The 27,286-nt window shown below is 38.1% G+C and overlaps 1 protein-coding gene across 3 annotated transcripts in view; it reads right to left on the bottom strand.

Moving 5' to 3' along the window:
• The window catches only part of SDK2 (sidekick cell adhesion molecule 2), a 407,043-nt gene that overhangs the window by 140,478 nt on the left and 239,279 nt on the right, over window positions 1–27,286 (bottom strand). For 2 of the 3 annotated variants that reach the window (XM_087925011.1, XM_087925012.1), the window contains exon 2: window positions 21,067–21,226. In XM_087925011.1, coding sequence (XP_087781137.1) covers window positions 21,067–21,226 — 160 coding nt within the window. Of the gene's footprint in view, window positions 1–21,066; window positions 21,227–25,235; window positions 25,348–27,286 lie in introns of those variants that run through there. The other variant, XM_087925013.1, reaches the window with a different exon arrangement.

Genomic DNA, 27,286 nt, shown 5'->3' with positions numbered 1-27,286 from the left:
GCAGTTCTCCTTCTTTGGAATAATTTGCACCCAAAACAAATTTACCATCAGGTCTTCAGGAATTGTTAAGGTTTTCTTTTTAATTTACAAAATTTATAAGCCACCCTGATTTCTTACAACTCTGAATTAATTACACCACAGGCATCACATTCAATAAATTTATCTTACTATTTTTAACACTAATTTACATTGAAACTTAACTGGATGATTGTTTTAATCCATGTTATTGCTTTTTATCATGTTTTATACATACATTTTATAAGGTGCCCTAGAGCCCTTCTAGTTTTTAAGTGGCAGATAATTCTAGCAAATGAAATAAAGGGCAGAGCTTGGGCAATGACATCATGATATACATTTTATTATTTTGACAAAATCTTGGCTTGCTGGAGATGCCTGTATGGAGCGGAGATGACAGGCTGTTCCCTCTACCCAGGTTACAGTTATTTATGTCCTAGTCATTATAGTAGATGCTATCCTGTTGTTAAGAGCTGAAAAAAATATATTTACAGATATTTAACTATTTGGAAGCTGAAAAATATTCCAGGAGACAATGCAAACCATTGCAATGCTACTATATATATATAAAAAAAACCCGTGGCTCAGGAATTAAGCTTGATTAGGAGATTATAAAACTGTAATATTCATGGAAATGAAACTTGGCTTGGGCAGCTTCCTTCACGTCCATGTATTTATAGGAAGATAAAAAATACTGCATATAGACATAATATTAGTTTAACTATTTGGAATACGACCAAAGCTATATTAGAGTATAGATCTCACATTTATAATTTCCAATTGTTACTGCAGAAACCAGCTAAAAAGAATGCATGGCTTCCCTCTGAAACAATGTTTAGATGACTATATTTCCAATGGTTCACCATATTATGATGTAATTATTAGAGCAGTTCTGAAATCAGGTATATGATTGATGTGTGCAGAACTGAGCAACTGTTGTATTGGCAATACAAAAGGGAGGGAGAGTGGATCTAGTAAGCATGCCTCTACTTGCCAACGCAGAAATACATTCAGATGCTTCAATTTTCAATACATGTACAGATGGAGTTCCTTTCACAATTTATATCCATATCAAATAGGAAACAGTTATGATTTTCACCTACCTTGTGTTTTCACATTATAAAATCTTTGAAACTTTACTAGGCACTGTAATAACCAAGTTAAAATATTCCCAGCTGTTACATTTCTTTGGAACAGCTCCATTAAATTTTATGCCAAGGTAAAACAATGTTTGTATAATTTTGATTTACAGAGATATTGTACTTTTAAGGGTTGTCTATTCTGCATTTACTATAATTTCCCTTAATTACTGGACATTCTGGGGTTAATGTCCATTATTATATATTTATGTAGAGTTCAAGCTTGTTTTTATTCTTTTTCTTTCCTGTTAGTGATATTGCCAACACCAATGCTGAAATGCAGGGTGTTGTTAATATTTCACTCAATGGAGATTTTTACAACTGAGATAGTTCTGAAATATGCACTCGGTTGCTTTTTTAAGTGGTAAGCTTTCTTTTGCTTCTTAAGCTTTGATGCTTACTGCAGGAAGTTGAAGCTAAGAAGATCTCACCATTGCTTCTTTCTGTGCTTCCAAAGAAGTGGGAAGGTAAGGTAGCATGGCATTTCTGCTAACAGAATTAGGAGAAATGATTTCATCTCCTTACCCAATTATTGGAGAGTGAAGAATAAGGGTTGACATCCAGTTCAGGAATTTTACATTTTATCGTAATAGTCCTCTATAATGAATTTCACTCGACTTAGTGAATTCTACCCAAGGAATCAAATTTTGCTAAGGACTTGATACTAAAGCACGTACTTCTCCCTACGTTGTGTACTCCAGTGATAGCCACCTTTTTAAACCTGTGAGCTTTCTGTACCCAGACACAAGAGAGAATAAAGCAAGTGAAGATTGCCAGATCACCACAGTGCTGTCCTTTTCAAGATTGCAAATCTGATACTCTCTTCCATGAGGGCTCAGGAACACTAACATTTGGCTTTCCCAGATGTGCAGTGCATGGTAGTAATTCTCTATTTAATGGCTTAATTTAGCTGATGGCTATGTCTCCGGAACAGTTTAAGTGAAAGCAACAATACTTCATTGGATTCTCACAATTTTCTTTTAAGAAAATGTGCTTCACTCTCTGTATCACGTTAATGTGTTTTCATTCCTAGGCAGCAGTCTGGAAATTCCCCTGTACTTCTAATTTTTCCCTGAAGAAAAAATTAATGTGAAAAATCCACAAAACTTTCTCCATTGTTCTTTTTTTCTTTTCAGCCTAGGCTTTTCAACCTCCTGCATGTTGTACAGAATAGGACTGATCTTGTGAGGATATAATGTAAAAGCACCAGGAGGAGGAGATGTGGGGAAGCTGCCATGTTTCCCAGTGCTGTAGAAATGTACAGGTATAGGTGAAATCTACAAAATACAATTAGCGCCACATGTGGGCATTAACACATCAGTGCTTAAAATAAACACAAACTAATAATGTTGCTATATTAGGTGTTCAAAGAGTAGATCTGACCTCTTTTAAGACTTGAAGAAAAAGGAAAGAGATTTCAAATAACAGTTATTGATTACATAACAATGGATGAGTCTGAAAAATCCAGCTCTTTGAGGTGATACTTCTCGTCCTTCTGGTATTTTTCCCCACCTCACCCCATAGTAGTTGCCCTTGTTGCATTTACCATGTAAGTTTCTGAAGAATATTTAGGTTGGCTGAGATTGGTTAGATAGTCTTTAAACATATGTGACACATCCGCAACTGGAAGCAAAGAAGACACATTTAGCAGATAATAACTGCAGTGGTGGGTCAAGATGATGATTGATTGAGAGAAGTGGAACTAAATGCCGAGTCCAGGACCATGAGGCCAAAGTATTGACTGTGCTCTTAGATATCCTATACACAGACATTGAATCTGGCACCCATGTACTAACTCTTTGAACAATGGGTGGAAAAACTAATAGGGAAAAAGAAATCTTGCTCTGGTTTAGGCATTATGATCACCTACCTGCTGCAACCTACATTCTCTCCTGCTACCCCACCTCATTCTCATCAGTAGGCCAAGAAAATCTATAATGCAATTACATCCCTTTGATGCATGTGTGAGGTGAAAAGAATCTCGCCGTTGGCAGCCCCACTCACTGCTAATTGCAATGCGCCTTCGCTAAGGGACAACTACAAAGCAATTTTGCTGAACTACAAACCATCAAGAAAAGGGGAACAGTAAACACTGTTGGCTGGTGCTATTACTCCTCCCCCCCACCCTTAAAGGTTTGACAAAAATTTTAGATGGGCCCCCTTCCCCGTGGGTCCCCCCCCCAAAATAGTTCCCTAGTGATTTTCCTTATATGCAAATGGTGTCAAGACAAATGTGAGGGACTGCAAATTGTAAGGAAAAAAAGTCAGAAGGCAGGACCTGCCTAGCTCAGGAGAAAAGGCACAGCCGACACATTGGATTTCAGGTCACGGTTTTGCCTCTTGCAAGGAGCTCTTGGCAGGAGGGGGCTGGGGTTTTATGCATGGCTGCAAAGACATATAAAATTGCAAACTTTTATGGCTTACCTTGGGATACCGAGTACAGGACCGTGGCCAATGTGCACGTATTGCAATACTGAGAACCACTGAGTTAGAGTGGGTAGGCCTGCAAATATTTGAATGTAGTCCTGTCTGCAGCCAATAAGACTGCCAATACAACAGTGCTAGAGGAAGGGAATTGCTCAACCTTTCGAAATCTTTTGTATCACTTAATTTTTTAAAAAAAAAATTCTAGCGAATGTATACTCTATCCAAAATGCCTAAGAGAATCTAACAAAAGGGAGTTCATAAAAGTTAATAAAACATAAAGCACGGACTTTATAAATACAGGGAAATTCCTAAGCATGACCTGTTACTTCTTTTCAGCTAAGAAATTTCACTTCGGCTACAAACTTTATGGGGTAGCATCAAGTTTTTCATTCACTCACAAGCAATAACCATTGTGGAGAAGTGATTTCTTACTTAAGAAATTTATTGCAAGAATTACTGGATAAGGTATGCAAAAGGCTATGAGGAATATATTAAAAAAAAAAAAACATGATATGGCAACTGTATGATGAATGAGAATAATATCCCAATGCAACATTATCTCACTATGAAGTATCACTCTCAATGCTCCTTATGCCGCATAGAACTCACCTACTTGTTAAGTAGACTCTTCTACCTCGGAGCCTTAAGCTTTAAGCTCCAAACAATAAAATTGTAGTGAGGGTGGCGGGGGAATGAAACTGACTAATAAAACCTATTCTGGTTTTCAACCCTTTCCTCCACTTTGGGCTTGGAGATGGCCAGGTGGTCCTTCCTCAACTGTATTTACCATGCACCTGATTTGTGGACTTCTCTGCTTCTTTTACCCCTTCCAATAATCTTTAAGGACATGTGGTTTCTAATGACAGACCTTTTGTATGAACTCTCCTTCTCATAGATGACAACCTCCCATTTGGATAGGCAGTACAGAAAAAGAAGAAGAAAAAAAAGCACCATCATTAAACCATCCTTCCTGCCTTTCTTCTTGGGCTGGAAAAAGAAAGTGGTATGATTCTTGTCAATTTCAGCTAGTTAAAAAAGAAAACTGCAGATCCCTGTTTCATTGTTCTCTCAGAAAAGGTGGGGGGAAAAAGACAAATCTTCCACTAATGAACTTGTAAACTGTATTTTAATGGGCGGCAACCAGAGACTGGAACGGAAGGGACATTTCTGCACAGCAGCAAAATAGAGCAAAAGGATTTTCTTTCAATAAAAGAAAGCAGAGAAGGTGAACTGGATAGTATTGCTGGTGCAAATTACTTTTGATCTGTAGCAAGAAAAGATGGGTGGGGATTGCATCTCTCATAGGATGGAACATATTTGGGGTAAGATTGTTTGCACCTTTCCCAGAGAAATGACCACTGGCAGTATTTACAGTGGGTCATGTTGGTTATGTGTAGAATAACCTCTCATGCAGAATTGCAGTGAGGGGCTGACCTTCCCTAGTCTAAGCTAGGAAACCCAAATTATGAATGCTAATGCTACTTTTATAATAAGGCTATAGTAAAAAAAAATAATCTTGCATGTCTGAACGTGCTACCCATTAAGTTGTACATGGTCAGTGAAATTTGTCATATCCTTTCTCAAATTACATTTCCAGCTTGGATTCAAATTTCTTTTATGATCTGACTATTGTCTTGGTTGCGGCTCTTCCTTTTATTCCTTAAGTTGATTCCCACTGCCCATTACAGGGGAATGTATTTTACTAAGCCATGGTTTGTTTCACTCTGCAATTGATTGGATTCACTTAACATATCAATTCACAAACCACCTTTTACAAATCATCAGGTGAATATTAAAAAAATAACACAACCTTCCCACCCCACATTATGTCTTAGTACAGTATGAGAATGCAGACATGTTTTTACAGTGTAATTATCTCAGGAAAGAATGATAGAGATTAGAAGTATATGCACATGCTTTCACAAGTTTACATATAGAAAAGTGTTAGAATGTCTTCATCTATTTCTTCAGTTAAGGAGTCTGGCTGGTTCTCATAGGCACATAAATGAAAGAAGAAAATTCTTCTTTTACATTCTCTAATAACCTTCATGAGCAGGGAACCAAGCACTGAACACAGTCTCATAATCATTTGTGAAATATCCTCAATGTTACACACTTTATTTGGGCAACAAATGTGCCGTGCCCGCAGCAGTTCTAGGGGTTTTCTCCCATGCCTTCCCTTCACCAAGAGAGTACCTAAAATGAGATGCTCACCTGTATAGCAAAGATCAAACATGCTGCCGTGTGTAGAAAATAGACTTCCCGTGTGATCAAAGGCAGGATTTTTCTCTCCCCAAAGGATTAATATATTCCTAAACCTGTTAACTTTTAATTACCACCTGAGCATGCTGGCGGAGTGCCATCAACATCTCTATTAAAATTCAATTTATCCCCATCATAACTAATTTTTCTGCCCTAACTTTGTCTCCAGTAGCCCTCAGCTTCCAGGCAAGATGTCCAAAGCTTTCTTTTACGCACTAAAATCGCAAAGGAAAAATGTTTGCATATGTGGGCACATGTATGCATAGGTTAAAGAGTTGGTGTCCTAAAAATGAGAGGATTACATAGTTATATATATATTAGATGTAATGATATGATGGAATTAACTTCATATATGTATTTGTGCTTATTATATGGATCTTTCTTTTTGTTCATTAAGGTATAATTTTTGTTATATGAGGTGCATTTTAATGAATATATTCAGGGCTGGGATTCAAAGTTTTTAACAACTGGTTCTGTGGGTGTGGCTTAGGTGGTGGTCATGGCTTGGTGGTCATGGCTTGGTGGTCATGTTATTGGCTGGGTGTGGCCAACTCAATATCACTCACATCGAGGCATGCATCTGCTCACCTGGCCTCTCATGACTGTGGGGATGCTGCAACAGCCGTAAGTGTGAAAAATGGTCATAAGTCACTTTTTTCAGTGCCATTGTAACTTTGGATGGTCACTCCACACAAACAAAGTACCAGCAAAGGAGGGGAAAGAAAACTTCAGAGATGTTCCTGAGATAGAAAGTCTAGTCCTGCCAAGAATGTAATAAGGGTTAACAGAGAGGCAATTTCTGTAAGCAACACCAGAATATTTCCTTCCTGTCTTCCTTACAGGATTAAGGAAGTGTGTGTATGTGTGTGTATGTAAATCCATTGTATTGTGTGTATTCTCTCTCTCTCTCTCTCTCTCTCTCTCTCTCTCTGTGTGTTTGTTTGTATGATCCCAAAACTGGACCACTCTTTGACAGCCTATGCAAATGCCCCAAAATACAAAATGCTGACACTGGGCTTTTAATAGGATAAGGCAATGAGCTGATATCAGTTTCTGACCAGAACTTCATTTGAAAAGGGATTTAAATGATCAAATGATCAATAATCTTATCAACACTGCTATAAAATTTGACTTACAATCCTTCTGCTAACAATAATATCTTAGATAGAGAAAGAAAACATTAACACAGTCATTTTAGAAAATGTTATTTCACAAATAACCAGTGCTCTGCACATTATCCAGTTTACCCATTAATGAAGGCAAATATATGTGTCACAGGATAATGCTGCAGGATCCAATCTGGGTCAGTCACCCAGACCAGAAATTTTGTCTTCTAAGCTTTTGGACTCATTCATTCTGAGCCCATCCTCAGGTAAGTTCTCTCTAGTTTACCCATTTACCCATTTACACGGGCTGTAGGTGTAGGAAGGAGTAACTAACTACCGTATTTCCCCATGTATAAGCACCCCCTTTGTATAAGCCACCCCCCCAATTTTTGGACTGTGAAGTTTTGAAAAAAATATTTTATTAGAGAAACAAGTTATGAAGAAAGAAAATTTACAAAGAAACAAAATTCGACGTCTAGATCTACAACTTCGGTCATGACGCCGAAAAGCGGTGCGGGTGACGCTAGCACCCACGATCGAACGAGAGTAGGAACGAAGCATTCAGGCCGATGTCTAGCGTATGCATTTCTATCGCGTACTCACACTCGTAATCGTATCATCACGTACAATTTTTACAAAAAAGTATAGCATACTGCTGGAAAACCAGTTTATTCCTACTTTATTATTTTATGCATTTTTCACGTATAAAAAGTGTACCTGCTTTGTATATGCCACCCCCCTACTTTTTGGGCTTGAAAATTTTGGAAAAAAGGGGTGGCTTATACATGGGGAAATACGGTATGTGTGAAAATCGGTGTTTGGGATCTGAACCAATTTTTTAGGGAGTAGCTATGGGGGAAACAATTGATTAAATAAAAACTGCAAAATTATTTTTTGATTACTTCCAGCTTTCAACAGGACAATGGACAATTGTATAGACTTTTATCTCTGGAAACAAGAATATTTGGGATGGGAAGGAAAGAACTGAGTGGTACGGTGGCTTAGAGGTGGGGTTCCTGCCTCACAATTAGGAAGCTAGAGTTCAATCCTAGATAGAGGCAGATATTTCTCTCTCTGGGCTTGTTGAGAATGTATCTGTTGAATATAACTTTGCATTGGTGACAGGAAGGGCATCCAGCCAGTAAACACTCAGCTCCGTTCAGTTGCCCTGACTTCACCCCATAAGGGATTGTGGGGTTGTTAAAAGGAGATGGTGAAGGAAAGAACTGACATCATGTCGTTAAGTTAGGCTACTAGGGAATAGGTTTGAGAGCCATCTCTTTTGGACTGGACACCGTAAGTTTCTTTTTCTCTACTTTTCCATTGGGGCAGCTTCAATAGAGGTGCAATACAGCTGACTGCAGGATATTCAATCTCTCTCACATTATTTTTTCATTCTTCATATGTGAGCTTTTACTGCCCTCTCCCCGTTCCTTTCATTTCCCTTGTCCATCACCATTCAGGGGAGGCCTCTGAGTACACATTTCATCAAAGTATCTCTCTGTCTACAGGTGCCTGACATTTCATTCCAACTGCAAGTGGATTTTATTTTGGAACAAGAGGAAACTTTATTTGCACACTGACTGAGTGAATAGATGGGGGGAGATAAAGAGCAATTTAAATCTCTTTTTTATTCATGTCCCTCTACATTTTATGCCTCTATATTTTTTCTCCATTTACCATTCCTATTTCCAGCTGCCTTATCTCTTTCTTCCTGCTTTTCTATCCCAGAAAGAAAAAAAAGACCATTCTGAGCATGGCATTTGTCCCTAACCTCACCTTCACCGCCACAAAAAGGGAAAGAGACAGAAGAAAATAAACAATTGGGTTAAAATGGAGATTTGTTACAGGGAAGGAGGGAAACTCTGTAATGGGTTTCTTTCAGATATAGGGAAAGAACAAAGATATCTCTGGGCCCTTTTAATTTTAGTGTTGAATTACAGCTGAGCTCAAATTTTCTGCTGCTAAGCGAGGCAGTTAACTGAGTTTTACTCCATTTTATGACTTTTCTTGAGTTGTTAAGTGGGTCACTGCAGTTAACTGAATCATTTGGTCATTAAGCAAATCTGGCTTCTCCCATTGACTTTGCTTATTGGAAGCCAGCTGGGAAGCTTACAAATGGTGATCACATGACTTTGGGATGATGCAATTGTCATAAAGGTGTGCCAGTCATCAAGTGCCTGAATTTGGATTACGTGACCAACACAGTGGTGGGATTCAATTTTTTTTACTACTGGTTCTGTGGGCGTGGCTTGGTGGGCATGGCAGGGGAAGGATACTGTAAAATCTCCAGTCAGAGGTGATATTTGCCAGTTCTCTGAACTCCTCAAAATTTCTGCTACTGGTTCACCAGAACTGGTAAGAACCTGCTGAATACCACCTCTGCTACAACAGTCATAAATGTGAAAACATACGTCACTTTTTTTGGTGTTGTTGTAACTTCAGTCACTAAATGAATGGTGGGAAGTCAAGGACTATCTGTATTTTCTAAAGTCTGTGCTTGGGCTTCCCAGAGAAATTTCTGCAGGATTTCTGGTGAGAGGAAGGTATCTATCCTTCTCCCTAATGAAAAAAAGACTGCTCTTTACCGCATGCAAGTAGAAACATCTTGCTTGTGTTCAAAAGCATACTTGCCACATTCCTGTTGGCAACTAAAAACATTTTTTGGGCTTTTACTCATTCAGTCATGTGAAAAAAATAAGTACACCCCATTGAAACCTTTTGACTTTTTCAACATACCTGACCTCCATTGAAGAATTTTGAGAGATTAAAGGGGAAATGATATAACAAATACTGCTTACCATTTACATTTTGTACTCCACTGTGTAATTTAAATAAACATAAATGCAAATTTTGCATTTGTTCACTGAGGCTAAAAGTAATGCAATAATGTACACAATACATTAATCAAATACCTAAAATTAAAACCAGGCGCCAATGATTAGAAATATCACCGGAAAAGATAGAGAAGGAACGTTTCTAATTGAAACCTGAGATATCTGGTTTGCTTTGCTCTTTGTTGTTGCAGTGTATGGTACCACCGTGCCTAAATTAAAACTCCCCGAGGCCTTCAGAGTGAAGATTACAGATGCCTATGAGTCTGGAAATGGATTTGAAAAGATTGCCAAAAAATTGGACATCAATCACTCTGCTGTTTGAAAGATTATCTTTAAGTAGAGAAGATTTCAAACAACTGCCAATTTACCCAGGGTAGGTTGTCCCAGCAAGTTCAATCAGAGAACAAAAGAGAAGATGCTGAAAGAAGTGGTTAAGAATCCCAGAATGGCATCACGTGGTCTACAGGTAGTTCTTGCCACTGTTGATGACAAAATGCATAGGTCTGCCATTAAAAACAAGTTGCAGAAAATTAGATTTACACAGAAGGTGTGCCTGGAAGAAACCTGGATTGTTCATTACCAAAATCTGGGCAAGATTATAATTTGCTCATAAAAACATCAGTAAAGACCAGGACTTCTGGAATAATGTGTCTTTACTGATGTTTTTATGAGAAAGTTATAATCTTGCCCGGATTTTGGTAATGAACAACCCAGGTTTCTTCCAGGCAAACTTTCTGTGTAAATCTAATTTTCTGCAACTTGTTTTTAATGGCAGACCCATGCATTTTGTTATCAACAGTGGCAAGAACTACCTGTAGACCATGTGATGCCATTCTGGGATTCTTAAGACAAGACAAAGCAAAGATAAAAGTTATCTGACCACAGTCCCAGAAGGTAAGTTTGGAGAAAACCAAAGTGAGCATTTCACCAGAAGAACTCCTGTTTGAGCAGGGGCTGGACTAAAAGATCTCCAAGGTCCCTTCCCAGCTCTATTCTGATTCTGGTTCTGATTCTAGCTTGTTGCCATCCACAAAGCACATGGTGGAAATGTTACTGCTTGGAGCTGCTTTGCTGAATCAGGGCTTGAGCAGTTCATCACTGTAGAATCCACTGTGAATTCTTTCTTCATTGGACCTTGAGGATAATGTGAAACCATCTCTCAGAAGACTGATGCTTAACTGAAAGCGGACCTTGCAACATGACAATGACCCTCAACACTCTAGTAAATCCACCAAGGAATGGTTCAAAATAAAAGCAAGAATTTGAAGGTTCTGGAATGGACAGAGTCCAGATTTAAATCCCACCGGGGGGCCATGGAATGATTTGAAACTGATTCTGCATGCAAAAAAACCCCTCCATATTGCATAGCTGAAAAAAAAATCTTGCGTGGAGGAGTGGGGGGGGGGGGGATGTTCTCATCATGTCAGAAATTAAAGAAATGTCTACGTGAGGTTGTTTCTGTCAAAGGAGGCAATGCGAGGTATTACAGCCAAAAATGTACTTGCTTCTCCACAGAAGGAAAAGTTCTATCTGTTAAAGTGTTGTTGAACAAATGATTGTGATTTTTTTTCATAGCTTTTACAACACCTTTATATCTACATATTGTTTGAATGAAGATAAAATATGGATACATCTACATATACTTTAAAAAAAACTATACATAGAGTATATCTGCTTTTTCATATTGTCCAGTTCATAAATTACATCTTCTTACAGTCGTATAAGCCAGGTGTTGTCAGGTGCAAGTAACCAGGATTAGAAGTTGAGTTCAAAACATTAAACGTTTATTATACAAGTATCTGGTTCAACTACATTGGCACCAGGTAAGGGTCAATGGAATTCAGGAGTCACTGGTAGCTGTGCAGTGATTCCAAACTGATAACACATTTAATCCTGCCCTCGAGCTCAGCCTGCTTATCACCTATAGGTGTAAATAATAATTTGCATTGTATAAATATAACCTCCCAGAATTTTGACTAGTTTAAAAATTTAGAATATCCTGCCTTGCATAGTACAGATAAAACACATGGATGTACATTTTACTTCTGGATTGCATTTCTCTATACTAATTGTTTCATTTCAGAAGCTATTTCCCAATGTTATATTTATATCCTAATTCACAATGGCAGGCCAAAAATGAAAGAGAGAGAGAGAGAGGGAGAGAAAGAGAGAGAGGGAGGGAGAGGAAAAGGGGGAAAAGGGAAAGAGGGAGAGAGAGAGAGAGAGAGAGAGAGAGAGAGACTCAAACATAGCTTTAGCACAAAAATAAAATCAACAAAGACAATTTATGTATAATTTACAGCCCCATGATGATACTACTTAATGGTTCATTTTAATCCCAACATAGGCAAAAATGTACAAAAGGTACAATGTGTGTAGCATTTATAACTTTCACATTTGCAGTTTTTCAAAGCTTCCATGAAAATTATAAAAGTTCAAAGAAAATATGTGAAGCTTAGCTGGAGGATTGCATTATTTGCTACTTAACATTTTACAGTAACTTAAGTTTTAAATATTTGTTTCTATTGGTGAAAGCCTATGATTACACTGTGCCATCACAAATGAAAAGTGAATGGAAACAAAAACAGTATTTTCCTCTCTTTACCAAAAAACAAATAATCTACTCCAAGGTATTATCACTATCTAAAGAATCAACTTGGTTAATTAAGGGGTACACATTGGGTTATTGCAACATGCTTATAATTATAATGATCAACATCAGATTAAACTTGAAAATATTACAATTAGCACTTGTTTAAAACAACAGTATTTGTTAGTATTAGATATAAAGAGCAATATACCTGTATTACTATTTTATTTAAAAAGTACTATGTAGGGTTTTTTTTTTAAAAAAAACTTAGCTCTTACACAAAAGACACTCTGTGTGCCTGTGTGTATGTATGAAAAATAAATAAAAAGTAAAAATCCTATACAGGTAGTCCTCGATTTACAACAGTTTATTTAGTGACCATTCAAGTTACAATGAAAAAGTGCCTTATGACCCTTTTTCACACTTATGACCATTGCAGCCTCCCCAGGGTCATGTGATCAAAATTACGATGCCTGGCAACTGCTTCATTTTTATGACCATTGCTGTGTTCCGGCATCATGCGATCCCCTTTAACCGTGCCAAGAAAAGTCATAAAATGGGGGCAAAACTCTCTTAACAACTGTCTCATTGAGCAACATAAATTTTGAGCTCAATTGTGCTCGTAAGTCGAGGACTACCTGTACCAAACTACCAAATAAGAGAAAATAAAATTAAGCTTAAAGATAGAATGTATCTTTTCTTTTATGTATACTGAGAGTATTTGCACCAAGACAAATTCCTTGTGTGTCCTATCACACTTGGCCAATAAAAGAATTCTATTCTATTCTATTCTATTCTATTCTATTCTGTTCTGTACTGTTCTGTTCTGTTCTGTTCTATTCTACTCTACTCTATCGAAATTCAAAGAGGGTGCTTAATCCAAAGACTTCAAGTCAAATTCAAATTCAAATTCAAATTCAAATTCAAATAAAGGTTTGATTCAAAGAATGATGCAGAAATAGACCTGAAACATTTAAACACTAGATCCAAATGGTAGCTTTTATAACAGTTTTTGGTAAAAACTAAATTATAGGGGGAAAAAATTACAAGACTGAGGGTTAGGTAAGCTGAATTTTTTTCCCCTTTATACAGATGATCTTCAAAACCTTTGAGGGAGGACTACCATAAAGCCCAAGATCAAGAATGGTTACTATGACATGTACATAATAATAATAATAATCAAATTTGTGTGGATTTCCCTGAAACGATTGTAGGCAGCATACAATATTAAAAACAGCTAAAATACAGTCACCAGTACAGTAAGCATAATAAATGTCTGGTGATAAGTGTTTCTCACCACAGGAAACACTGAATGCAAATGGTAACTTTTTATTGCAGCTTTAGATAAAAACTAAATTATAGAGAAACATTTACAAGAGGAAGGATTAGATAGTTGAAGCCAGTGGTTCTCCCCTCCTTTATACAGATGATCTTCAAAACTTTTGAGGGAGGACCAGCACAAAACCCAAGGCAAAAAAAAAAAAAAAAGGTGAGTCCAGGTACTATGACAAATGTCTTCTCCTGAGCTCAATAATATTCCCCCGGTAACAGGTCTATTGTGCACTTTTGCCCAATGGGTGCAGGAAAAGTCCAGTTTTTAGTATCTGGTTAAACAAGATCAGAGTGGGGGCCATTTGAATCTCTGAGGGGATGTGACAATATTCTGCAGAAAAGATTCTGTCTGCGTAGGGGAGACCTACCCTCCTGGTCCTATCAGATGATACAGTTTAATCAATGGGATCTAAAGCGTGGCAACTCTTTCCCAACATACAGGCAGGCAGAAATTACAGGAGACAGAAGGTATCTCAACTAAACCATGCCTCATGACACGAAGGGTTTTAGGGCTGATAATTAGCACCGTGAGTTGTACTACCTGGAAGCCAACTTGTTTTATCATTGCGGAGCATAAAGCTGAAGAAGCTTCTTGGATTAGGAGTGAAACATCTTCAAAGAAAAACCAGAAAGTCCAGTTGCCTCTTGAAAAAAGCAGCTTTGGGGCAACCATGACCTGGATGACTGAGAATCTCCATAGACATAAAGCACAGCTTTACACAAGCACACTGCGATGTGGCATGATCCCCATTCATTCCTTCACTCAACCTGCCTGTGCTATTGCCCTCTGGATCAGCTGCAGTTTCCAAGTGGACAACCCCATATAGAGCATATTTGCAGCATATGGTTGCAGTCTGCAGACATTCTGGACCATTTATACTTTAATTCAAGCAGTTGAAAAAGTGAAAAATAGCCCGATCTCAGAAGATTTTAGAGATCTGCACATTTTTGGATGGCAAGGCCAACTTTTTGTAGCATTTACCAGATCAGGAGCACACAAATAACTGGGACCTGTACCAGGACCATTTGTATGCCTTTCACAAACAAACAATCTTTAGATTGCAGACTGGAATGAAGAAGTTTAATTTTCTGTAATTTTATAGCACATCTGTCTTATCAAACAGTGTAGAAATTTATACACACAGAGATCCTCAGAGAAATGCGTAGCAGTATTTATAAATGAGAAGAATAAAAAAATAAAACATCTGAGCTGCAAAAACCAGGGGTTTCAAATCTGCAGCCTGTAGCACTGCAGATGGCCCATCAGATAATTTCTGTGGCCTCTAACTCCTAAACTTGTCCCTAAGAGTTTCACAAAAACAGACAGGGACACAGTGCAGCAGGCAAGAGGGTGAGTGGGTAGCATCAGGTCCTGGCCCCAGCCAGGGGATTAGGAATAGAGCCAACCCTCAGCCTATCCAGACTGGGAGTGGAGCTGATATTTCTGAGCCAAAGCTGTAGTAAGGAAAAACTCGTGGAGGTGGTGGTGCCAAGGGGGAGTAAGAAAGAAGAAAAAAAAAGACCTCACTGTTCCAAGGTACCTCACAATGGGTGGGCAATAGTGAGACACATGATTCTCTATAGAGACAAGGTACGGTAGAGACGGGTAAGAGATCTCTGTCTGGAGTCCCAACAGGATTCTTGGTGTCTTCTGGAGAACCTTGTTGGAATGTGGAAATGCTAAAACTCCAGATGGAGGTGTCTCCCACTTTCCTAGTTGTTCCCCTGATAAGAGCTACTGACTATATTCCTGGCTCTCAGGTTAACAGCAATCCCAACTACCATTGTGCAGCTAACACTGCAGTCCAAAAGGTCAAAGTGAAATGGAAAATAGCAGTTTTGTTTTGGCCATGCTTTAAATGGCTTAAAATTAAGTTTAATGGCATACAGCAATACTCATTTGTTTCCTTTATTTATGATTCATTAGCAATAGCAATAGCACTTAGATTTATATACCATTCTGTAGTGCTTTACAGCTCTAAGTGGTTTACAGAGTCAGGATATTGCCCCCAACAATCTGGGTCCTCATTTTATCAATCTGAGAAGGATGGAAGGCTGAGTCAACCTTGAACCCACCAGGATCAAACTCCTGAGCTCACTAGGATCGAACTCCTGACAGTAAACTGAAATACTGCTCTCTAACCACTACACCACCGTGGCTCCTAGAGACTTTTATATCCATGTACAAAAATGTTTCAGGTCTATGGCCATCAACTTAATAAACTAGTTTTGGGATGGCGCCTGTGTTGATTTTAGTTTGAGACCCTTGGCCTAATTCCTTGGCAAAAATGAGATTTCCTGCTCATAATTAAGTTGATTTTGAAGGAATCACACAGAACAGACCCTTGGATCCGCAGGATAATTACATGACCCTGCTTTAAAAATGAAACTTGAAATGTTATTTCAAAATAAAGGACTCGAAATGGACAAATGGTTGGTATTAGAACCATCAAAAAGACACAACAAAGAATTTTTTCCTGAGTCAACTAGGAAGTTCAGGCTGCCCCAGGAGCTGTTGATATAGTTCTACAGAGGAATTATTGAGTCTGTCATTTGTACTTCTATAACTGTCTGGTTTGGTACAGCAATCAAACAGGACAAGTACAGACGGCAATGGATAATTAAAACTGCAGAAAGAACAACTGCAACCAGCTGCCTTCCATAAAAGACCTGTATATTGCACAGGTCAGAAGGTGGAAGGCTGAGAAAATATCTACAGACCCAACATATATTAGCCATAAATTGTTTCAACTCGTCCTCTTGGGATGGCGCAACAGGCATTGCATACCAAAACAAAGAGACCCAGAGACAGTTTTTTCCCCTCACACCATCTATTTGCTGAACACCTATGGTAATTCTCACAGCACTGTCTAATGTCTATGTACTATATATTTACCCATGCAGTATGGATGGTAATATTATCATTTATCCTTCTTATTATCTTCTTTACAAAAAAGAAGGGATGATGATGATGATGACAACGATCATGATTTTGTTGCTTTGCATGTACACTGAGAGCTTCTACAATGGAGACAATTCCTTGTGTGTCTAATCACATTTGGTCAAATGAAGTGTTTTGTTCTAAAGTTTTCCACTGTTTCTTCTAGAGGAGCCTTAAACTACTGTCTAGGCTTTTCAGTGAGGCTTTTCTCAGCAGCTTTCAGGGAGGGGACCCTTCCCAAGGTCCCAGCATTACAGCAGCAGCAGTAGCAGCAAGAGGCCTTCAAACATGATGCCTTAAATTAGAACACATCTTGCCTTGTGCTGAATTATTGATTAAGATGGGAGAGGATGGCACACCCACACCCACACACATACACACACATGTGCATCTAGACAAGACATTGGGAAGCACTTGGCTTGATTTAAAGCTAGACCTTGAGTGGCTCTGACTTTGTGACAGTTGTTTCCTTCTCAAATTACTGAGTGAGAAAGAAATGGAAGGAAACTTTTTTTGATGAGCTCCTAAAGTTGAGTGGTGAGAGACAGGGGGAGAGAGAGAGAGAGAGCAAGGGAGGGAGAGACAGAGATTGCTGTGGGCCCCAAAGCCAAGTTTCCAATCCATGATAGATAAATGATAGCAATCAGAATGAGGGATAATTAACAAACTATTTGAAGAGGGAATAACTCTACAAAAACGTCAGTTGCAACCAGAGGCACTTTCCATCTTCAGTGTACCAAGAGAACACAGTAATAAATTAATAGAGAAGGGCAAGTGCTTCACAAATTAATAACAAGTGAATCCTAGTTCGACAGCTCTTCTTTATGTGTCTGGGAACTTGTGATGCTCGTTTTACTAATGTATAACCTGATACCAAAATGTGATATAAGTGTTAGGCATAAATCTCACAATCTATCTGACTAGAGATGAAACCCATTTCAGCCCACTATTTGAAAATATTAAAAAAGCAAAATAAAGGACAGACCAGAAACCCCAAAGCATTTTACATTGGTGAGCTTTTGTTTGTGCATGTGTGAAATAATATTAATAAGGAGTTTATTTATCTTTTTCATCCAGTGCTATGCTGCCTTATTATGGTGGGTGAGTGCGTCGAGGAGAGCAGATGTTCCTGGGAAGGATGAGTGAGGAATGCTAGGAGTTATGCCAAGGGCATACAGCTCAAACAAGGCCATCCCAGCTGAAGCAAGTAGACAGCGTATTAGACAGAAGCGATACAGAAAGATACTGGAGGCAGATGCAAAGATATCATTACATATTGTGCAGGAGAAGACAACGATAAACTACTTTTGTATTTACCCGGAAAGAACCCCACACCAATAATCAATATAAACTGATTGATGATATAGCGCTAGATGAGGGGAGCCTGAGGCTGGACGTCACTCAACACACTATTGAGGAAAAGCTGAAGACCTTTCAGAATGCTAATATTGTTTCTAACATGGCTAGATAAAAGCTTTCGGTATGTCTAGTGGCTGATTTTGCCCTGCAGGAAAAAAAAATCCAAAGCTGGAAAGACAGAATTACTGTGGGAACATAAGAGACACAAGCATGGAAAAAGTCAACGCGAGAAAAATGAAATGAACTGATTACACGTTGACATTTTTGACACCAGCAAATTAAAATGGAATGGAACTGGACCCTTTTGAACACAGGACATGAAAAACAAAGAAGGAACAGCATTGTCAGGAAGAAGACAGCAAGGATAGTCCTTGGGCACAATCAAGTCAATGACCGGATAACATCAATTGAACTTTTCTGGCAAGCCTTTAATATATCAATTATCCAAGTTTATGCCCTAACCAGTGATGCAGAAGAGGAGGTTGATGGTCAAGTTCAATCTGAAGCCGATAGAACATGCAAGCCAAATATGTTGGTTTACTGTATAGCCTAGGAAACCGAAATGAGGTAGAAGGAAAAAATGACATCACTTTCTGCCACTCCAATTATTTCCTTATTTGTAAGATAGTCTTCCGACAACTAAATAGCATCAATATGCATGAACTTCACCAGACAGAATAAAACAGAAGTCAAACAGATAATATTGGTAGAAGAAGGTGGAAAAGCTCATTTGCAGCAGCAAAGACATTGTCAAGGGGCTGAGTTGTGGAACAGATCACAAACTGTTCATGTGCAAACTCCAAATCAAGCTAAAACTACAGAACAAAGCCAACACAGTGGCCTACAAATTGGAAGCTGTCAGTCTTTGTAACAATACCAAAGACGGGAGACTTGACAGAATGTGCAAACTATTGTACAATACCCATATTCTCACTTACTAGCAGAATAAGGTTAAAGATTATTTAACACAGATTAAAAAAACTCTGAGGAACAAAACACATGATTACTGATGTATGTTGAGATAAAAAAAGCCAAGGAATAGCAAAATATAAAAATAACTGTGCTTCATTGATTACAGAAAGGGTTTAAGTGTGCAACCCTGTCAAGCTGTTGTATGTACTTATGAAAATGGGAACCCCAGAACATCTCATTATCCTCATGGGAAATTTTTACACAGGCCTGGATGTGATAGGCCGAATATGGTGAAATAGACTGGCTCTAGGTTGGCAAAGGAGGAGGGAAAAACTGTATACTCCAACCTTATGTATTCAACATATAAGTAGAATATATAGGGTATACCAAAATTCATGACTGATAGGCAATTTGTTAGATAAATTACATTAAATGTTGAAACTGGTTCCTATTTACTTCTAAACACTTATCTTACTCATTTGATACATGAATTTTGAATGTCCACGAGTACAGTAACATTTTCCCTGAAAATATTAATTAATAAACCGTACTGTGATAGCTCTAACTTTTAATACATCTTTTAATATATCAAGGAATCTCGATTGGAAGAAAGTGATCATGGTTTAGAACTGGAGGAAGAAACTTCCACTATGATGATGAAAGGGCTCTGATGGCTAAAACTGAAAATTTGCAAGTTCTTGTGTAATGAATGTCCAGGAGTACAATGAAAGGAGGAGATTAAGTCCAAATATATAAAAAAGCCAAACTAGTGGTAAAAGATACAGCAACTAGCTTTAGAACTGATATGGACAATACCAAAATGGTGAATAGCTTCTGTCTTTTAGGATCGACTCTCAACAATGAAGGAACCAGCAGTCAACATAGCATCATAGACAAAAAGATTTCTGAGATTATCATGGATAGCTAAGAAAATGAACAAATGAAACAGAGAACAAATCTATTCAGAGTCCTCACACAATGTACAAATAGCCAGATTAAAATCATCACATTTTAACATCTTATGCAAAGACGTCTCCTGAAAAAGGTGAAAAGAAAGAGAATGACCAACAGCAATCAGTGCATCCTAGGAAGATTTGAAGGATGAGGGGTTGGGACAGAAAACCTTTTTATGGAGAAATGTATATGAAGAAAATCTACATGATAAGAACAGACAGAGATTTGATAGTGCATAACCAGGTGGGATTTCTGGTGTGCTGAACTTGTGTGCAATTTGTTTTAGTCTTAAATTACTAATGCAGGATACCTTCTGCAAACCAATTTAGTTAAAGGCATCTTTTGTTCTTTGTAAAAAAGATCCTTGGTGACATGGAAGCACATGGGGATAAGAGGAGGAATGCAAATTCTCTTTGAAAGTAAGTTATTTGATTATGAAATATTAATTATGTCTACCCCACCAGTAAAAAACAGACTGGACATCAAAGCTCATGTATGTCTGAGAAACTGAAACTATATCCATTTAAAAGATTAAGCTGCTTGTGGAAAATCCAAGTGGTTTATATCCATCTTCTTCAAGGGTTTCTTTTTTTCCCCTCTCTCTCTAGGACTCTTGTTTTCAAATCAGTATTAAGAAAGCTGAATCTAGAGATAAGGAGCCAGCTTTCATAAGTAAATAAAGTGGCTTAATAAACTTGGTGTCAAAATTACTTTCCTTGATTGCTTCAAGCGATATAAGGAGAACTATGTAGACTGAGTGATTCTTGATTAACAGTTTGTACACAGAACAGGAAATTCTTTTTAGCTTCTGAGATAGGCAAAATTAATCTTGCTGAATAAGGTCTCAATGTAGCTTGCCTGAAGAAATCCTTCTCATTTTGGCTTTCACAATTCATACAAGTCCAACCCACTCGTTTAATTGTCTCCTTTTGTCACTGTTAGCATTCCAGACTATGACAAAAACCTTATCTATTTTGCATTATTCTGAAAATGATCTTTGTATGGAAGAAACAGCATGGAATTGCTTTTCCACCAATCTTGTTAGATGCTATGTAAGAAGATAAATTGATTAAAACCCAGGATGATCCTGTGAGCAAATCTAAAGTTGCAGATAATACAGGTCCCAAGGGGGTAAATGACAAGCAGCTACAGGGATGTTCACTGCAGAAAACCCTGACAATCTCTGACATACCTGTATTCCAGTGAGAACTTGGTTAACTCTCTGTTGTCATGCAGCCATTTGAATTCCAGGGGCCAACTCCCTTCTGCCATGCAGGTGAGCACCAAACGATTTCCCTCTAGATGGACTTGAGTGCGCACTGGCTCTGTCTTGAAATATGGGGAAACGTCATCTGAAATCACAAAAGAAAGTGTGTCAAAACCTGTGCATTCTTCCATTCTTAAATTACAAGGTACATTGGAGCTTCAATATTGGAGCAGACAAGCAGCTTGTCCATCTAACATGTCGGTCTATGGAGGAAAAGATATATGCTAATTCTGAAAATGTCTGTCCTTTATTATGCATAAATATCCTTCCTGTCACTTGTTTTGCTACAGTGAGAAATCTAGAAATCAAGATTATGTATCTCTGGATCAGCTTGTTTAAAAACATACATCACTTTCAAAGAGTTATACATTAATAGTAGATACGCTGTTGTCCCAAGGACACCACTATTTGATTTCAGAGCCATATTCAGTGTAATATATGTACAGCATCATCTTTAAAGCAGTACAGGGAACAGGGCCTGGTTATTTGTGGGACTGCTTCTCCCTGAGGGTATTTGTTTGTCGCAGCAGATCGGCTAGGTTGGAGAGTGTGTTCCAAGTCCTTTCCATCAAAGGTGTCATTTACTGGGATCTAGGAAGCACACCTTTTTGATAGCAGCTCTTGCCCATTGGAACAGCCTTCCCCCTGGAATCCAGCAGACCCCCCCACCCTTTTTTGCCCTCTGGAAGGTAATAAAAAGCTGGTTCTTCCCTGAAATATGGGGAATAGGGTGAAGTTGGAGTCTTGGGGGTTATACTTGACATTGTAGGAGTGCAATGGCTTGTGAGGTTAGAACGCTGGACTGACAATTGGCAGCCTTACTTTCGAGACCTATTGCTGCCACGGGGTGGGGCGAGCTCCCATCACATGCTGCACCTCCACCAATGCAGCAATTCGAAAGCGGGTGATCGTAAGCAGATAAAATGGGTACTTCAGTGAGCAACTTTGGAGGGCCGCAAAGGGAGCCTCCAACTGGGCAATGGTGATGACACTGGCAAATCTTTTCACCTCAGAAGCCCTTTGGTGTTTCCAACATGGAAGTATTAGTATTATTTGATGTACAGGAACATGTTGGTTAAGGCATCAGGTTCTGGTTGTAATGGGTGTGTTGTTGTTGTGGTTGTTGTTGTTGTTATTATTATTATTATTATTATGCATCCAGAGTTGTGACATACAGATAGTCCATGCTTTGTGACGCTTGAAGTTACAATGGGCTGAAAAAATATCTTTATGACCAGCACTCCCATTTGTGACCATTGTAGTGGTGATCTGACTGAGATTTGGGCACTTCACAGCTTCTGGGCATTTATGACGGTGACAATTATCTCACAGTCACATCATTGCTATTTGTGTGCTTTAAAGCTGGCTTCTGACACGCAGTGTTAATGGAGAAGCTGGCAATAAAATTGCAAGACCATGTCACATGATGACATGTTTAATGACCACAGGTGGTTCATTTAATGATCACAGCAGAAATGATGTCATAAGTCCAGCACAGTAATGTGATTTTTTTTTCTTAATGGTAGTGTCACTTAGCGATGGAGTTGATAGACCCGATTAAAATAATTAAGCAAGGACTACCTGTATATGATAGTCATAAAAATAAATGAATGCAATGCAATAATAAAATGTAAAGCAATTGCTACAACTAAACTCCACCATCATTTATATACCAAAATGTTTTCAGGATTAAAAGGAGATATTATAGGATTTTCAATGGACGAATCACCTAACATGGCTAGACTTGGAACAAAATGTTACCATACATGTTGTTCACCTTTTGTAAATAAGATATTTGCTAGCTCTAAAATTGGTAACAAGTAATTGTGTGTGTGTGTTTGTGTGCATGTGTGTATGTATCTTTGTAGGTAGTAGCACACATACATACATAAACATGCCCCAAAATTGGTATCAGCTGTGAGAAATGGAGGTTATTGCTTTCCCTCTATTTTCTTGATGAAAATTATCCCACCCCTGAAGCTGTTTCTTTGCTCTACGGGGTAAAATATATAGGAACCAGTAGGACACCTGAAGGTTTTGCCTTGAGGGAGAAATAACAGTTTTGGGGATAGGGTTATTTTAATTGTAAAAGCAGTATGGGAGAAAGGGTAATGCTGTCCTCCTGGGTGACAGTTTTAGTCTGAATTGGGGAAGGGGGCTGTGTCTGCTATTAACTTTTAAAAACACACACAGAGAAGTTTTCCCAGAGAAAGGAAGGTTATGTATTTTCTCACAGATGATTCCAGGCAAAAATCATGGGAGAACCAGAAGGAACAAAGTAGATTACAAGGGAGTGGGCTTTACTTTATAATCTTCTGAAAAAAAAAAAGATTTAAAGCAAAACACATCATCTCTATTTTGTATTAATGGCCCTACAGTTTAACTCTCTAGATATCTCCATGTATTGTCACTAACAATGGGAAAATATATTTAGGTGAAAATTATGGATTTGTCTTCTAGGTCCACTCATAATTCATCTCAAATCATGTTGAGATAATAGGCAAGGTAACATGTAGTTTTGCTATGAGGCAAGTCATTCAGATTTTCTGTTATTTGTTTCTACTTGTTTTAATCTTCTGTAAGCCTCTGAGAGATATTGGTGAGTGGGTAGCCCTAGAAATTGAATGAGGAAACAGCAACAAGAACACACAGTTAAGGATTGTAGTGCTTCTGAAGCAAAAAGCAAAGCTATCTACTTTAATCTAAAAGAAAAAGACCAACAGGGAGTAACTTTATTTTATTGAGGTAATAAAAAATGTAAACAAGAAGAAAGTTAGCTTCTGAATTCTAGAGAATTACAGAGTTGCTCTTCAAGTACCTCAACTCAGCAAAGGGCAGGGAATGAGGGTGAAGTAAATCTTTATATATTGCCAAAGATTCATAGGATCACAGTGAATGCAGTCCATAAATTAATTGTCAAATTGCACTGGGTTGAACAGCAATGTTGAGCATGAATCAAGTATGAAAAAGCAAGGACTTCAGTCTGGCAACCAAATGCAGATTAGTCCTACTATTATTTTTCATATAGCTACCTACAATTGCAAAAGTTGGACCATGAAAAACTAGGCAGGAGTAAAATCAACTTGTTAGACCTGCAGTTTTGAAGAAGGCTCTTGAGCATTCCTTGGACAGCAAAGGTGACAAGCAAACAAGTAGTGAAGCATATAAAACCAGACATATCACAAAAAGGCAAAAATCACAAAATTCTACCTTACTTAGTTTGGCCATATCACACATCAAAGTGTACTTGGAATGCTCAGCAGTAAAAAGAAGCAAGGCCACCAAAAACTAGAATGGCTACACCCCATCAAAGCCAATACCAGACAGAGCATAAAACAACTGAAAGGAGCCATACAAGACTGGAAAATGTGCAGAGAACTGGTCCATAGAATTACAGAGAATTAGGCAAGACTGTGCAGATAGTATCAGCAGTTTAGACTTACCATCAGTTTCTAAAAGGGGATTTCAAATTGATTTAATTAGTCTTTGTTAGGGTTGCTCTCAGATTACTCTTGAAAGTTAGCGACAAAGATGGAAGAGCTGACCCACAGTTTTCAACAAATAAAGCCAATTTCTCAGATCTATACAAGCTTAAATAAAATGCAGAGATTTTTTTTTTACTTAGATAGATATAAATGGAAACACAGCACTATATATATTTGTGGTGTTCTAAATAAAAAAGTCAATTAAAGTCAAATTACTAAGTGACCAACCTTGTTGAAAAAGCACACAAGAATGTTTCCCCCCTTGTTAATTACTTAATGAAAATAGCCTAATTTAATTTACTGCTATTTATCTTGCCAGTGTTGCCAGAATAGAAGAGTGGTATTTAGTTTTCATAGCAAAACATTTATCTTCAGCTTTGGTTTGAAAATATGGAACCATATTAACAAATCTTAGCAAAGGTGTTGCACCTCTCTTTTCATTAAAAGATTTTTCTACATAGTAATCACAGAACTAAGCTGATGTACTGTACTTTTATAGGAATAGCTGTTAACTGCCACCAGTGCAAATAGATTAGGCCTTTAACATCTAAGTTCACATTAGCAATCATTAAGCCAAGTAGAATTTTAGCACCAGACGTTTCTCATTACCTTAGCCGCACCAGTTTTCAAGGAAGTCAGTAATTAGGAACAAGCAATTATTAAAAAAGAAGAGTTGGGTAAAGGCTCAACAGATGTTTGCTTCGGTTATCTGCAATCTGAAGTGGCCTAGATAGCTTGTGTAGACATGTGTTACTCTGTAGTTTCTTCAGGGTAAATACAGGTGTCCTGGATATTCTGGTCCCACTTGAGGTTATAAGTTGAAGACTACCTGTATTTACCCAAATACTATTTTTAAAGATGTCTCAACTGAGGTTTATATAATTCTTGCTTCCTTGACCTTGCTCCTCTGTGTGGAACTTGACGCAGGCCAATAGTACTACTGTACCTTTTGTGCTGTGATCTGAAAAGTAAAGGTGAAACCCACTTCCAATGATTGCATTTCCTAGGGACCCCATGGACATATCTTTGCTTGGCATGGCTTCCCACCGCATTTTTATCAGGCCAGCTTTTCATTTCAAAGTCTAATCTGAAATCCTTTTTATTTGCTGATGGTCCTTTACGCAAGAACAACAACGACTGACTATACATAACTCTTTGAGATCAGTCAAAGTCAGCTTTGTACTGCCACCTAGCCAGGTAATAAGGCCAAATAATCTTGTCAATGAAGGAAAAACAAAAATACAATTAAAATCAGTCAATAAAAGACAATTCCAGAATTAGGCCACTAATTCCATTGCAGAATCCTTAGGTTTATAATGACTGCATCTCCCAAGAGAGGAATACTGAATACACATTTCTTTAGCGGATGAAGAATAAAAATGTTTACCAAACCCTCTCTGCTCTCATTGCTTTTCCTTTGCCATTATTAGTCAGTGCCTATAAAACTGGCTTTTCTCCTGTGCTCTGAGGTAAAGAGTTGGCTTTTCTCCCATCGGATCAGGATAGTAATTGAACGTCTTTGCACAGTGAGAACTAGTGCTTGCGATGCCTAGCTTTGGCTACGTGCATGACTGTGCTTTGTAATATTGGATTTAAAGTATATTTTAATTTTGTTTTGAATGTTTCTCATTTGTATTGATATGCACTAGTCAGAATAATAAATTATGAATCGGACATAATTATGATTTACATATTTTAAAAATAAAAATCATTAAAATGTAATCCATTCGCTATTGCGCAAAACTGTAGCCTCTTATTAAATGTTATATTAATATGCTTTTCCTATCCAGTGCTCCTTTCTGGCCATTGCAATGGCTGAGGTGGAACAATAATTACATTAGAATATGGTCATCTATTTTTAGCACATGCTTTAGGATAAGAAAATAAGATAAGCTAATAACTGTGTGATCTGTGATTTCGACAATGCAATAGTTGGATGGGCAACCTCTATTATTTTTTAGTTGACTCAACTATTCAAATCAGCATCAAATAGGGTACTGTATCTAGTAGTTATGTACTTAGCTAACTCTTCCTATTCATTCTCAGAAGGTGTTTAAATTCAATCACACCTATGGATATGTACAGAGTAAAGAAATAAAATCTGATTATAAACAGACTGCCAAGAACATGAATTACTGTGTGGTCTGTTGTTGCTTGCTTTGGTTTCATAACTTAATCTCAATACGAAAGTTTAATTCCGAAGACCGATGATCCTCAAGTCAAACCTGATACCCAGAGATATGTCATGCCGATTTCCCCCTAATTTATTTATTTTAATTCTCAAAAGTTACCAATGAATACATTTCTGACTCTTGTGGCAGAATAAAAACTTGAAAATGGAAAAAATACAGAAGAAACATTACTTCAACTTATTTCCAATGCTTTTTGGGGAGGGGCGGAGCGGGGAGGGGTTTGCCTAATCATGAAGATCCAGGAATTTGTCTGGGATAGAGCGATAACAACAGGGAAAGATCCTAGATTTGCTCAGAGCAGTAAACACTGCCTTTCTCAGGGGTGTCAAACTCACACCATCATGGCAGCATCATGACATTTTCCCCCTTCACTAAACTGGGTGTGGGCGTGACCAGCGCATGATGCATCCGGCCCGGTGGCTGCGAGTTTGACAACCCTGGCCTACGTTGCTGCCTCTGGGATCTTTT

Source organism: Pseudonaja textilis, chromosome 2, assembly GCF_049901715.1.
Source record: "Pseudonaja textilis isolate UNSWEBS1 chromosome 2, rPseTex1.2, whole genome shotgun sequence".
NCBI classification, from domain to species: domain Eukaryota; kingdom Metazoa; phylum Chordata; class Lepidosauria; order Squamata; family Elapidae; genus Pseudonaja; species Pseudonaja textilis.
This window is presented reverse-complemented; position numbering and strand designations above follow the sequence as displayed.